The sequence below is a fragment of the Rattus norvegicus genome, chromosome 9 (genome assembly GCF_036323735.1).
Source record: "Rattus norvegicus strain BN/NHsdMcwi chromosome 9, GRCr8, whole genome shotgun sequence".
Classification (NCBI taxonomy): Eukaryota; Metazoa; Chordata; class Mammalia; order Rodentia; family Muridae; genus Rattus; species Rattus norvegicus.
The window spans coordinates 78,807,292-78,820,731 of NC_086027.1; the positions used below are offsets into that span (position 1 = coordinate 78,807,292).

Here is a 13,440-nt window from a genome sequence, read left to right on the forward strand (position 1 = left end):
ACAGTGGAGTCTATTATGAATCAATTTTTATTGGTTGGTCACTTAATTACCTGATTTAGTCTATTCTAGTGTCACAACAAAAGCAACATTTCTATACAAACGTGGTACAATTTTAAATTGCCTGCCCTGACTTTCCCCTGAACTTCTGACGTCTCTTCTGACTAGCAGACACTTAACTTCACTTGAATGTCTGCTAGGCACACTATATTTGATACAGATAGAAACAATCACCTGGTTTTTCCCACTGCCTGGTTCCTACTGTGTTTGCCTTTGCTTCCACTGTGTAAGTGGCCGTCTGTTACTGAGCCACAGACCTGGACGCCATCATTGACTAGCCTCTTTGTTAACACCTCGCCGATGATTCATTAGCTAATCTTGTTCGTGTTATCTTTACAGCAAGTCCTGTAGATTCCCTTCTTAGAACCTCTCCTGTTTTCACCCTGTTCAGCTTACCATTCTCTGTATTTCAGGTTGTCATGTGTTCATTTAGAGTCTGTTTCTTGAAATAGATTTACCCTTTTGAAACATAAATTTGATCACCATAATTTCTTTTTTTTTTTACATCAAACATGCCCATGGCTTCATCCTGATGCAGGATGATTTTCCCTATGGTGCCTCCTTGCATTGGTTCTGACTTTTCAGCACCTCCTTTATTCACTCTGTTGGCTCCAGTCCCTCTATTCTACAGACACTGGCTTTGTGCTTTGTCATGTACATGTCTATACATGCGCAGGAACATGTCTGTATCTCTGGGCCTTTGCCCTTACTCGGTCAGAGGTGCTCAGGTGCTCGTCTTCCATGGACCCACCCGGTGTCATCATTCCTTCCTTCACGTCTCTGCTGGAGTCTGTACTCATGTCTGTCAGTCATGGTTACTCTGGATAAAATAGTGCAAACACCCGCCAGCCTTACCCCTCCGTTCTCTCTGCTTCCTGGAACTTACTACTGTCTCTGCTCCACTGGAAAGTTCATGAGCATAAGGACTAAGACAGTTTTAATGTCTTTGCTAGGAATTAGATGTGTGGAACATAGATGTCCCATTGCATTAAAAAAACTAGATTCATTGATATTTCATCTTAATAGTATGTTAATATTTGTTTAACTTATAAACAGAATATAGCAACTAACTTCTATCAAATTCCCCAAGGTTGACATTTTGAATCACACATAGTCATTTTTTTAAAGTAGGAAACTGAAATGAACCTTGTTGTTTGGTTTGCCCTAGGTATGAGTTAATACAGAAGACAGGATCTGACCTTAGAACACTCGGTAATGTTCCAGATGTCTACAGCCAGGTGATGCTTTTAGAGACTGAGAACAAAAACCTGAAGAAAGACTTGAAACACTTCAAACAGGCAGCTGAGTATGTTAATATTTCATTTCCCTTTTTATTTAGGCTAAGTAAAACTACAGATAGATTAAGACGATACATGCAATCTTCTCTAAGAAATTTAATTTTGGGTCACTGAATTATATTAAGTTCCAGTTGTAAGGCTGTATAGAGCTTCCAGGTGAGTTAGTTGGGCAGGTAACTGGAACCCCTGCCAAGCATAGCTCACTGACGGAGTGGGATACAAGGCGTGTGTAGCAGATGGTGAATTTGTTGCACAATTTTCTTATGTGTGTGATCATGTTTCATGGTCTATGAAATTTTCTCTTGTATAGATAATCTAATTTCAAAAATAATAATGAAATTAGTAGAAAGAGTGGAATGAAGGAGCTAATGTGTTCTTTGTAACAGGATTTCAGTATTTTAAAATCCTTCCCAAGGAAGAGTGTTAGCTGAGTGGGAACAAATAAATTGCTCTGGTGGGACAGGCAGTGCACTTAGAGGGGCAGGAGGCTCATGGGCCTGGTACGGATGCTAGGATTAAATGTTCTATAACCCTGATATATTCTTTTTAATGATATTCCATTAAAAAGGACGTTTAGCACACACAGTCTTTCTTCCACCCTCTACCAACCACCTATTACACTTTTGTTCTCCTAGTGTGTATACGTAACTTTGAAGAAAGGGTTCAGTGCTATTGCTGTCATATTTACTAGCTTACTTTTCAGTCAAAATTATAACTATTTATTGTGTTATTTTATTATATTAACACAGATTTTATTCTCAAAATGTAAACGCAATCCCTGACAGGGCTTCACTTGCTTTGTAATGTCTAGGCACAGATGAGAATTTCAACAACTAGAAGTCTAAGTTTCAAGTCCTTTTGGTTTCCCTAAAGTTAAAATACATTTTGGTGACTAATTTTAGGTAGCCAGCCAATGAGTTTCTGAACAAGAGCTGTGTTGAGCTGGAAGGAGTGTGCTCATGTCAGACTGCCTTCAGCTCCAGAGAGAACTCACGCTTTGTTCATTGACGATTTAAAATATCTTGTTTTAAATATTAAACACATTTAAGAAGCATTTTCTCTTAAGCACATCAACACAATAATTAGAATAATAGGGCCACCTTGTGGAAGCATAATATTTTAATATATAGTATTATATATATGTATATGTTAAAGAAACATGACTGCATTGCCAAGTGAAAGAAATATTTAATATAACCTTTCCTTTTAAACAGTAGCAGTAGAATCACCTGGTTTTCATGTTCCCCGCATAGTTATCCTGTGCAGCTGTAGGGTGCTCTGCTCGTCACACACACCTCATCTTTTCTACGTAGAATGTTATGTTTTACAAGGATCTGCGTGATCACCCACAAGAATATGCTGCTAGCCTGGGTCCTGCTAAGACTGAACCCCCAGTGAATGTGATTGTTGGGGGGAGGGCGGCAATGGGGGGAGGATGGGGAGGGGAACACCCATAAAGAAGGGGAGGGGGAGGGGTTGGGGGATGTTGGCCCATAAACCTGGAAGGGGAATAACACTTGAAATGTAAATAAGAAATACTCAAGTCAATAAAAAAAAAAAAGAATATGCTGCTAGAACCGTTGCTTTCGGCACTCGCTTCCGTTCCTCAGAAGGGCTATCCACACTGCATCTCTGCTTGCTCTGACTTTGAATAAACAGTTTGCTAATGGGAATTTGAAGCAAGCTTTGCTTATAGTGTTACCTGGAAGGTTTCAACCCTCATCTCCTTTGAGTTGCTGATTTCATTTGTAATTTGCTTTTGAGTAGACACAAACATTTTAGGCAGTGTGTTTAACTCCAGTAGTACTAAGTAATCATTTTTGAATACAGGGTATTTATTGAATAGTATGTTAAAAACTGTAATTGAAATTATGTAAGCTTTTATTCATGCAGATTGTTATTTTAATGTTAAAAGAAGCCATGATTAAAACAGGCATCACTCAAGTGAGGTGCTTCTTTGTATTGGCTGAACTGTCCCAGTGTAGTTTACCCTCACCAGTTCCTGGCTGTTGCTTGACTCTGGCTTGGAAACATTTACAGTCCAGCAAGTGGAATAGCAAACTGGCTGTTTGCTTTACCTTCTCTTCTGTGCCAATCTGAAGGGCAGCCTTTTGACCCTTAGAGGATGCTCAGTGCTTGCCGAGTGAATCTTCAGTCTGATGTGGTTCTGAAGCACCTTTTGTTGAAGTAGTCCCCAGAACCTGTTTCTACTGAAGGAGTGTCAGAAAATTGTGAATGAAGTTTTGCAAAGTATTCTCTGGAAACACTAGTCATATATGTTTGGTCCAAAATATAATCTTTTGGAACCTTGGTTTTCCATAATCTATTTTTCTAATGGCTTAATAGTTAAACATGAGCTTCTTTTTATGGATTTGTTTGAATGCTTACATCTTTCAGATTAGGCACTTTCAGATTACTTAAGGTAATCATATATGTAAACTGGTATTTAACAAGGGAAGAGAGGCAACTTATATATATGCTATATGGCATCCTTGATAATACAGTGCGATGCTTTGTAAATGCTTGGCCCAGGGAGTGCCATGATTAGAATGTGTGGCCCTGTTGGAGTAGGCATATGTCACTGTGGGTGTGGGCTGTAAGACTCTCCTCCTAGCTGACTGGAAGTGAGTCTTTACTAGCAGCCTTTGGATGAAAATGTAGAACTCTCAGCTCTGCCTACACCCTGCCTGCCTGGATGCTGTCATGCTCCCACCTTGATGATAATGGACTGAACCTCTGAACCTGTAAGCTAGTACCAAATATATGTGTCCTTTTATAAGACTTGCCTTAGTGATGGTGTCTGCTCACAGCAATAAAGCCATAAGACAAAGGTAGCACTTAATGATACATTGATTAAAGGTGGGGGCTAGGTCTGGTCAAATACACATCTGTAATCCTGTGTGGTACTGATGCTGGGGACACAGGAGGATTGCTGCAGCTTCATTACAGCTAATCTAGTCAGGGATTCCCTTAACACAAGTAAAGTCCAGATCTAGAAGACTAAAGTATACAGAGAAGGAACTCTTCTGGTACCTGTGGGCCTACAGTTTTGCCATGTAACACACATAAAATGAAAGGGTATGCTGTGCAATAGGAATGGTATAGTTAGCATTTGCTGACACTATTAGTGGATGTGGAATTGCCATTAAACACACCTTTTTGTGACTATCAATGTTCCATGAGAGATTTAACTGAGCAGAAAAGACCCTCATTTAATGTGGGTAGACCATCCTATGAACTTGGATCCTAGACTGGATAAAGAGGAGGAAGTGAGCATTTATCTCTCACTGCTTCCTGCCTGTGCACACATTGCACACACAGTGCACACACTGTGACAAGCCACCCATGTTCCTTTCTTTTTTCCTTTTCTGATATGACCCTAATACTATACTTGCAGACTTAACTCTGATAAACTCTTTTTTTCTTAGGTTGTTTTTGTTAGGTGTATATCAGAGACCACAGAGGAATAACCAATGTCGAACACTGGTACTGAGAGTGGAGTCCTTGCTGTGGTAAACCTGACCGTGTGGTGGTTAAGCTTTGGAAATCATTTGAAAACCATTGTTAGGAATGGGGAAGGCTTTGGAGCTGTGGCCCAAAGAAGGCCTAGAATATGATAAGCAGAGATTAATGCACAGTTCTCTCAGGAGTTCGAAAGACCAACGTGGTGCAAGAAATACGCAGTGAAGCAAAGCTTGTGAGGTTTTTGAGGGGAAGCCTAAGGGAACTTGCTGGGTCCATTCATTTGTCATATAGGCAAAGAGTCTTGTTGTTTATATCTGAATCACAAGCTCTTTAGAAACTAAATTCTGAAGTAATGGACTGATTTGTTTAGTGGAAGAAATCTTAAGACAGTATAGCATTTCAGAGATGTTACAGTTATTGCTGTCTGTTTTTCCTCAGGACTATGGTGCAAGGAACAATTACAATAGTATATAGTTTAACAAGGAGGAAAGCGGTGTGAGTTTAGAGTTGCAGGGATAGTGAATAGACCAGGTGTATATCAATTTGATGTTGTGGCATGACGTTTTCGTACAAAGTTCATACTTGAGAACTATGTGATCTAGTTATAATCTAATCTCAGTGTTTTAAGGGTGTGTATACTTTTCCTGCTGGATAGTATTCATGTCTACCTCTGCTCTCTGCTGTGTATGGTCGCTGGTAAATATAACAGGACAGCATCTGTAATTGTTAAAAGGGTTATCCTTATCAAAGAAAAATCTGTTTTGTACTGGGACAAAAGGATAGGTACCCCAAAGGCAAGACTTCATCCACTACAGATCTAGCTTTTGAAAGTACAAACTCATTTGAAAGGAGAGACACTTAATTAAGAAAGCTGCTAATGGTTTTCCTTTCTTTGAAATGGCAACCAAAGAAAAGTATTTCCCTAAGACTATCCTAGAGGAAATAAAAAGATACTTACAAGAAAGGATCCAGACTACATGTTGACCTGGCATCAGAACTTGAACACTTCATCCACACAGTGCTTTCTGCGCTTGTTTTAAGCATGATATACACAAAAGGAAGATGGTCATGTAGAGGCTTTTACCAAGGCTTCAGAAAGTCTCCAAGTCCAGTCAATGTGTGGCCGAGGTATATTTCCTGCAATGAGGCTCTGAGTGTCCATTATGTGAAGATGGAAGGTTGAATCCTATGTTGCAATGAAGAGCCTAGGTTGGTAGAGATACCAAAACTGTTCAGTGCCCACTGAGGATAACTCCAGGCACAGAGAGGAGACTTGGTCCAAATGAGTGGTCACTATGCTGTAGATGGCAGTGCTGGAGAGATGGAGCTGCAGAGAACCATGGGAGCCCAGAAGATTTCATTGAGAGTTCCACATGCCAGACACAGAATTGAAAGATTTGGTGTTTTACCTACTGGGCTCCCTTCGTGCTTTGATCTGGCTGTTCTCTTTTGGAGTGGGAACATTTATTATGTGCTGCTGTACATTGGACGGCCGTAACTTGACTTTACATGGGCTCACAGTTAGATTGTCTTGAGTTTCAGAAAGGAACTTAGAGATTGCATTTTGAACAACATTGAGACTGTTATAAGCTGAGGGGACATTTAGAGATGTACTAAATTAACTTTGCATTATATGATGAAAATAAGACTTTAGGGACCAGAGGTGGAATGCTCTGTTCTAAGGTGAAGAGCTCTGTTGCCATGCTGACCAGGGGATGCAGTTCTGGTGGTTCACCTTCATCGCCAACTCTACTGGATTTAGATCATGATGGAAACACACATCTATGTGTTTCTTTAATCCTAAAGGGTTTAATGGAGCAGGGAAGATCTTGCCTAAGTTTGGGTAGCAGTATCCCATGAGATAAGATCCTGAACTGATTGAAAAAGGAGAAGATGTGTTTAAGTTTCATCTCTCTATGCTTACTACAGAAATAATGTGGACAGCTTGCTCTCACTTATTTTTTCTGCATTGATTTTACATATTTAAACACAGCAGTGTTGGTATGATGGTTCATTAGGCTCTGTCAGCTCCTTTCTAGAAGAGTGTGAGGATTCTACTTGCTCACCAAGTCCCAAAGGTGTATTGGTAGTCCTTCCTATGTTAGCCTGGACGTGATTTGCTAGTGACACCTTGTGGTTTTGATATGTGACTTGCTGGGAGCAGCTGATAGTGAACACAATATTTTGTGCTTGCCTCTTTGGAAGTTTTGGTATTAGTATTGCCCTTTTAGTATTTTTAAAGCCATTTGCCTAATTTTGATTAGGTTGTTTATTTTGTTATTGAATTTTATGATTTTTTTTTCTCTTTGCGATAGACACTTTGGATAGTAGACGTCCCTCCAACTGTGGCTTTACATTTTACTTTGTTACTATGATCTTTAAAGGATTTATTTGATTTAAAAACTTGTGTGTATGCCTGTGTGCTGTGGTGTACCTGTGTGATGTGGTATTTGTATCTTTGTTCTTCCCCCCATATTGATTATTTCTAGGTTCTTTGCTTTTTTTCACATGAAATTTGCAATCAATTTTCTAATTTCCATAGGAAAACACAGATGAGGTTGAAACTGATAAGGATTTGTACATAAATTTTTGTTTGTGCATATCTCTCCTTTCTCTCTCTCTCTCTCTCTCTCTCTCTCTCTCTCTCTCTGTGTGTGTGTGTGTGTGTGTGTGTGTGCATGTGTATGTGCGTGCGTGTTTGTGTGTATATGTATATGTACATCTTATGGAGGGAGAAGTTAATGCCTTGGCAACTCTGAGTCTTTTCTTTGCACAGCATTCTTTATAGTTATTTCAGTCTATCTATTAGTGAATATTTATGAAACACCTTGAAATGTGTACTTTTCACATTGAATGTCTATGTGCTTCATGTAATGAAGGGCGGCTCTCCTGATCACCGTTTGGGGCCTGTGTCACTGTGCCTTAGACATAGTTGGTGCTTATATGCTTGTGCTACTGTTCTTTATGTTTACTGTTCATCATTTTTAGAGTAGTTGATGGGTTTGTCTTCATAACACTTTGAGATTAGGCTTTGTTTCCTTTCCATGGGGGAATTTAAGCAACTCCCCCCCCAGGATAAATTTTGTTCCATTTAGAGGATAGTTTTCTATTTTAGAATCTTTACATTAATGAAATTTAATACAGACTAGAAAGGCTGTATAGAGTCCCCAAAATGTGATAGAGAATATAGTGAGATTCCAAACTTAAAGACAGAAATGTACTCTTCTTAAAACAAAACAAAACAAATACTTTAGTACCTTTTCCCAAAGAGTATAGAACTAAAGAAAGTTAAAATTAAATGACAATTAATATAGAGAAAAAAACCAAACAGATGTTTTCTTAAGGAGCCCTGATTTGAGTACACAATTCACTTCTATAAAAGGTCGAAGAGCGTCCGACTTGAAGAAGACCCATTTAATTTTATGACTTTCAGAAACAAACACTGTGAAAATAAAGATAATAAGGAAGCCCATAAAATTTCATGCTTTAGTGTTTAGGTAATTGCTTGTTAAATTAAGAAGGTATTATTTTTTCTGGACATGGCTATATCCCTTCTTTTTGCAGTTAAAAATATAATGAAGTTTTCCTTCTATCTGGCTGAATTCCATTTGGCCCTTCAACAATTATTCCAATATTAATTTTTGTGGGTCAGTGTAATTCATTTATCAGCAACTGAGGATAATGAAATACTTGGTAATTATATAATTATTGTAATCAGTAAGAAAAATATGTGGCAAGGGTGGTCTGCTTTGGTTGGTGCAAGTAAATACATATTTCTATGTTCTATCTTGCCAAATTATAATGATGAAGTAATTCAATAACTTCATTACTAAATACCCATCCCAAAATAATTACTTAAATTTATTATAAAATTGTTTCACTGTGGCTCGCCACTTAAGAATGATTTTAGGACTGTGATACTAAATCACATTCATGCCGCATTGAAAAATTGAGTTTCATATTATGCTAAGAACACCTATTTCTTACTATTATATAGTTGAATTATAGATGGGTAGCTTCTAGTGTCCTAAAATGGGGAGGTCTGATAATTATTGTAGCAACTCATTGAGATAAGGCCTATGTGAATATTCTCTGTGATACACAAGTTTAAATTGACAGTTTCACAGAATAGTTCTTCATAGTACTTGAACAGAATCTTAGTGTTTGCTGTCTGTGTTAATAAACTCTTTTACTTTTAGCACAAAGATGTTGTACTAATGTGATGAGCAGATATGATGAATTTAAAATATTAATTGTTCACATGAATATTTTATCCTGTTCTTTATTCCAACTTCTATTTCTTTTATTTAGCAGACAGGCAGCAGGAAGGTCATAATGAGAGAAGCATCAGCATGAAGTGAATTTAAATTGTTTTACCGAGTAGACTTCATTTGTGCAAAGAGAGAGCAAGTCCCTGAAAACCAATTTAATGGTCAGAAAAACTTTAAAGTCTAATACTTCAGTCAATTCTTATGCTGATTTCCTGGGATGAGCACAGATAGGTTTCTAAGTGTGGATTGACAAGTGAGGTGAGGCAGTGCTTCACATCCGTGATCCTGGTGAGGGCCCTTGCAGAATCTAGCTTTCCAAGTATGTTTTAACCTATTGAGAATTTCTGTTTCAAAAAGCAGAAATAAAGTATATATTCATGTAATTAAATGAGTGGCTAAGAACGAGACTGTTTCGATGTACTGTTTAAAATATAAAAGTGATCTACAGATTCAATGCAATCCCCATCAAAATACCAATCCAATTCTTCAAAGAGTTAGACAGAACAATTTGCAAATTCATCTGGAATGACAAAAAACCCAGGATAGCTAAAACTATCCTCAACAATAAAAGGACTTCAGGGGGAATCACTATCCCTGAACTCAAGCAGTATTACAGAGCAATAGTGATAAAAACTGCATGGTATTGGTACAGAGACAGACAGACAGACCAATGGAATAGAGTTGAAGACCCAGAAATGAACCCACACACCTATGGTCACTTGATTTTTGACAAAGGAGCCAAAACCATCAAATGGAAAAAAGATAGCATTTTCAGCAAATGGAGCTGGTTCAACTGGAGGTCAACATGTAGAAGAATGCAGATCGATCCATCCTTATCACCCTGTACAAAGCTTAAGTCCAAGTGGATCAAGGACCTCCACATCAAACCAGACACACTCAAACTAATAGAAGAAAAACTAGGGAAGCATCTGGAACACATGGGCACTGGAGAAAATTTCCTGAACAAAACACCAATGGCTTATGCTCTAAGATCAAGAATCGACAAATGGGATCTCATAAAACCGCAAAGCTTCTGTAAGGCAAAGGACACTGTGGTTAGGACAAAACGGCAACCAACAGATTGGAAAAAGATCTTTACCAATCCTACAACAGATAGAGGGCTTATATCCAAAATATACAAAGAACTCAAGAAGTTAGACCGCAGGGAGACAAATAACCCTATTAAAATATGGGGTTCAGAGCTAAACAAAGAATTCACAGCTGAGGAATGCCAAATGGCTGAGAAACACCTAAAGAAATGTTCAACATCTTTAGTCATAAGGGAAATGCAAATCAAAACAACCCTGAGATTTCACTACACACCAGTGAGAATGGCTAAGATCAAAAACTCAGGTGACAGCAAATGCTGGCGAGGATGTGGAGAAAGAGGAACAGTCCTCCATTGTTGGTGGGATTGCAGACTGGTACAACTATTCTGGAAATCAGTCTGAGGTTCCTCAGAAAATTGGACATTGCACTACCTGAGGACCCAGCTTTCCTCTCTTGGGCATATACCCAAAAGATGCCCCAACATATAAAAAAGACACGTGCTCCACTATGTTCATAGCAGCCTTATTTATAATAGCCAGAAGCTGGAAAGAACCCAGATGCCCTTCAACAGAGGAATGGATACAGAAATTGTGGTACATCTACACAATGGAGTACTACACAGCTATAAAAAACAATGACTTTATGAAATTCATAGGCAAATGGAGGGAACTGGAAAATATCATCCTGAGTGAGGTAACCCAATCACAGAAAAGCACACATGGTATGCACTCATTGATAAGTGGCTATTAGCCCAAATGCTTGAATTACCCTAGATGCACAGAACACATGAAATTCAAGAAGGATGACCAAAATGTGAATGCTTCACTCCTTCTTTAAAAGGGGAATAAGAATACCCTTGGCAGGGAATAGAGAGGCAAAGATTAAAACAGACACAGAAGGAACACCCATTCAGAGCCTGCCCCACATGTGGCCCATACATATACAGCCATCCAATTAGACAAGATGGATGAAGCAAAGAAGTGCAGACCGACAGGAGCCGGATGTAGATCGCTCCTGAGAGACACGGCCAGAATACAGCAAACACAGAGGCGAATGCTAGCAGCAAACCACTGAACTGAGAATAGGACCCCCGTTGAAGGAATCAGAGAAAGGACTGAAAGAGCTGAAGGGGCTTGAGACCCCATATGAACAACAATGCCAACCACCCAGAGCTTCCAGGGACTAAGCCACTACCCAAAGACTATACATGGACTGACCCTGGACTCTGACCTCATAGGTAGCAATGAATAGCCTAGTAAGGGCACCAGTGGAAGGGGAAACCCTTGGTCCTGCTAAGACTGAACCCTCAGTGAATGTGATTCTTGGGGGGAGGGCAGTAATGGGGGGAGGATGGGGAGGGGAACACTTATATAGAAGGGGAGGGGGAGGGATTGGGGGATGTTGGCCCGGAAACCGGGAAAGGGAATAACATTCGAAATGTAAATAAGAAATACTCAAGTTAATAAAAAAATTAGAAAAAATATACTTTCATGAAAGTTAATTTTTAAAATTAATTATTTTGTTTTTTCTTTCATGTTTTCTGATTTTTTTTAAATTTTATTTTTCTTGGATATTTTATATATTTACATTTCAAGTGTTATCCCCTTTTCCCTCTTCCTATATTTCCTTCCCCTCCCTCTGCTTCTATGAGAATGCTCCCACTCCCGCCCACCCACTCCCACCTCAATGCCCTGGCATTACCCCACATTGGAGAAATAAGCCTTCAAAGGACCAAGGGCTTTTCCTCCTTTTGATGCTGGACAATGCCATCCTCTGCTACATATGTGGCTGAGTCATAGGTGTTTACTCATTGGTTGGTGGCTTAGTGCCTGGGAACTCTGGTGGAGCAGGGACTGAAGGAAACGTCATCCAGAGACTGCCCCACCTGGGGATCTATTCCATATGCTGCCACCAAACCCAGTCACTACTGCTGATGCCCAGAAGTACTCGCTGACAGGAGCCAGAAATGGGTGTCTCTGAGTGGTTTTGCCAGAGTGCTACTGAGACAGATGAGGATGCTTGCAGTTAAACGTTGGACTGAACAAGGGGACCCAATGGAGGAGTTAGAGAAAAGACTGAAGGAGCTGAAGGTGTTTGAACAACACTATCAACCAACAATACCCCAGCAGAGTTTTATTTTTATTTTATGTAAAGGGGTGTTTTGCCTACATATATGTCTGTGCATTGAGTTTACACTACCTACAGATTCCGAAAAGAAGGCACTAGAACCTCTGAAACTGTTGTAAGGAATGGTGGCTGGCTATGAAGTTGTGCTGGGCAACACACCCAGAATCTTTGCAAGAGCAGCATCTTTTAACAGTCAAGCCATCTCTCCATCCCCATGTTTACTGTTTATAAAGATGTACTGATTGTATACTCATATCTTTGGACTATTAGAAGCAATGTAACTACCTATTGCCACACACCTTATTTTGGAAGACAAGTTTCTGAGAGGAACTGAATATAGCTCATCTGTTACGCTCAGTATTTATTATGTCGTGATCATGAAGATTGTAGTGGAAGTCTATGGGAAAGAGCGTGTAGGTGAGTTCAGAATCCCAGCTATCCTAGTTGTCCAGCCAGCCTTACTCATTACATTAGTCATTTAAAAATTTGCCTGATTTTGGTTGTTCTTTGTACTTTACCATACATGACTGTGAACAGTAGCCTTTGGATACGTGTGTGTGTGTGTGTGTGTGTGTGTGTGTGTGTGTGTGTGTGTGGTGGTTACTGTTTAAGTGGATACAGTCTGAGGCCTGTAACTGTAGCTCCAAAGGTCCCATTGCTGTGTAGAATTTTCTATGGCCAATGTCATCTCTTTATCATACAAGAACTATTTTAACCAGAGATGAACCCATTTATTGTTTAATTATGGAGATTTAACACTAGAATTTTAAATTGAATTTGTTCTCTGGTATTTCCATTCATGTATATATTGCCTTCTTTCATTTTGAGAGCAATTCCTTATATACACATTTTCATGCTTTCAATATAAAGTAAAATAAAGTTGGGTGTGAGTGTATTCTTATATTTTCACAACAAAATCCATCCACAACCATTTACTTTACCCTCTTTATGCTTCCGCATACTACATATATTTTCATCTACAACTCACTGGGGTCATGGGGTTATGGGGTCATGGGGTCATGGGGTTATGGGGTCATGGGGTTATGGGGTCATGGGGTCATGGGGTCACAGGGTCATGGGAAAGGTACATCAGATAGCTTCCTTCTCTTCTGGTTCATCCTCACCTTAAAGGGAGCCTTTTGTGCCCTTGAGCCCTGGTGGTCAGGACTCTA

The 13,440-nt window shown here is 39.4% G+C and overlaps 1 protein-coding gene across 10 annotated transcripts in view; it reads left to right on the forward strand.

Moving 5' to 3' along the window:
- Positions 1-13,440, forward strand: part of Spag16 (sperm associated antigen 16) — a 919,670-nt gene that overhangs the window by 24,696 nt on the left and 881,534 nt on the right. For all 10 annotated transcript variants that reach the window (XR_005488954.2, XR_005488955.2, XR_010054628.1 and 7 more), the window contains exon 5: positions 1,226-1,363. Coding sequence is in view for 7 of the 10 variants with exons in the window: in XM_063267621.1 (XP_063123691.1) it covers positions 1,226-1,363 (138 nt within the window). In the remaining 3 variants the exon portion in view is untranslated. The remainder of the gene's footprint in view (positions 1-1,225; positions 1,364-13,440) is intronic.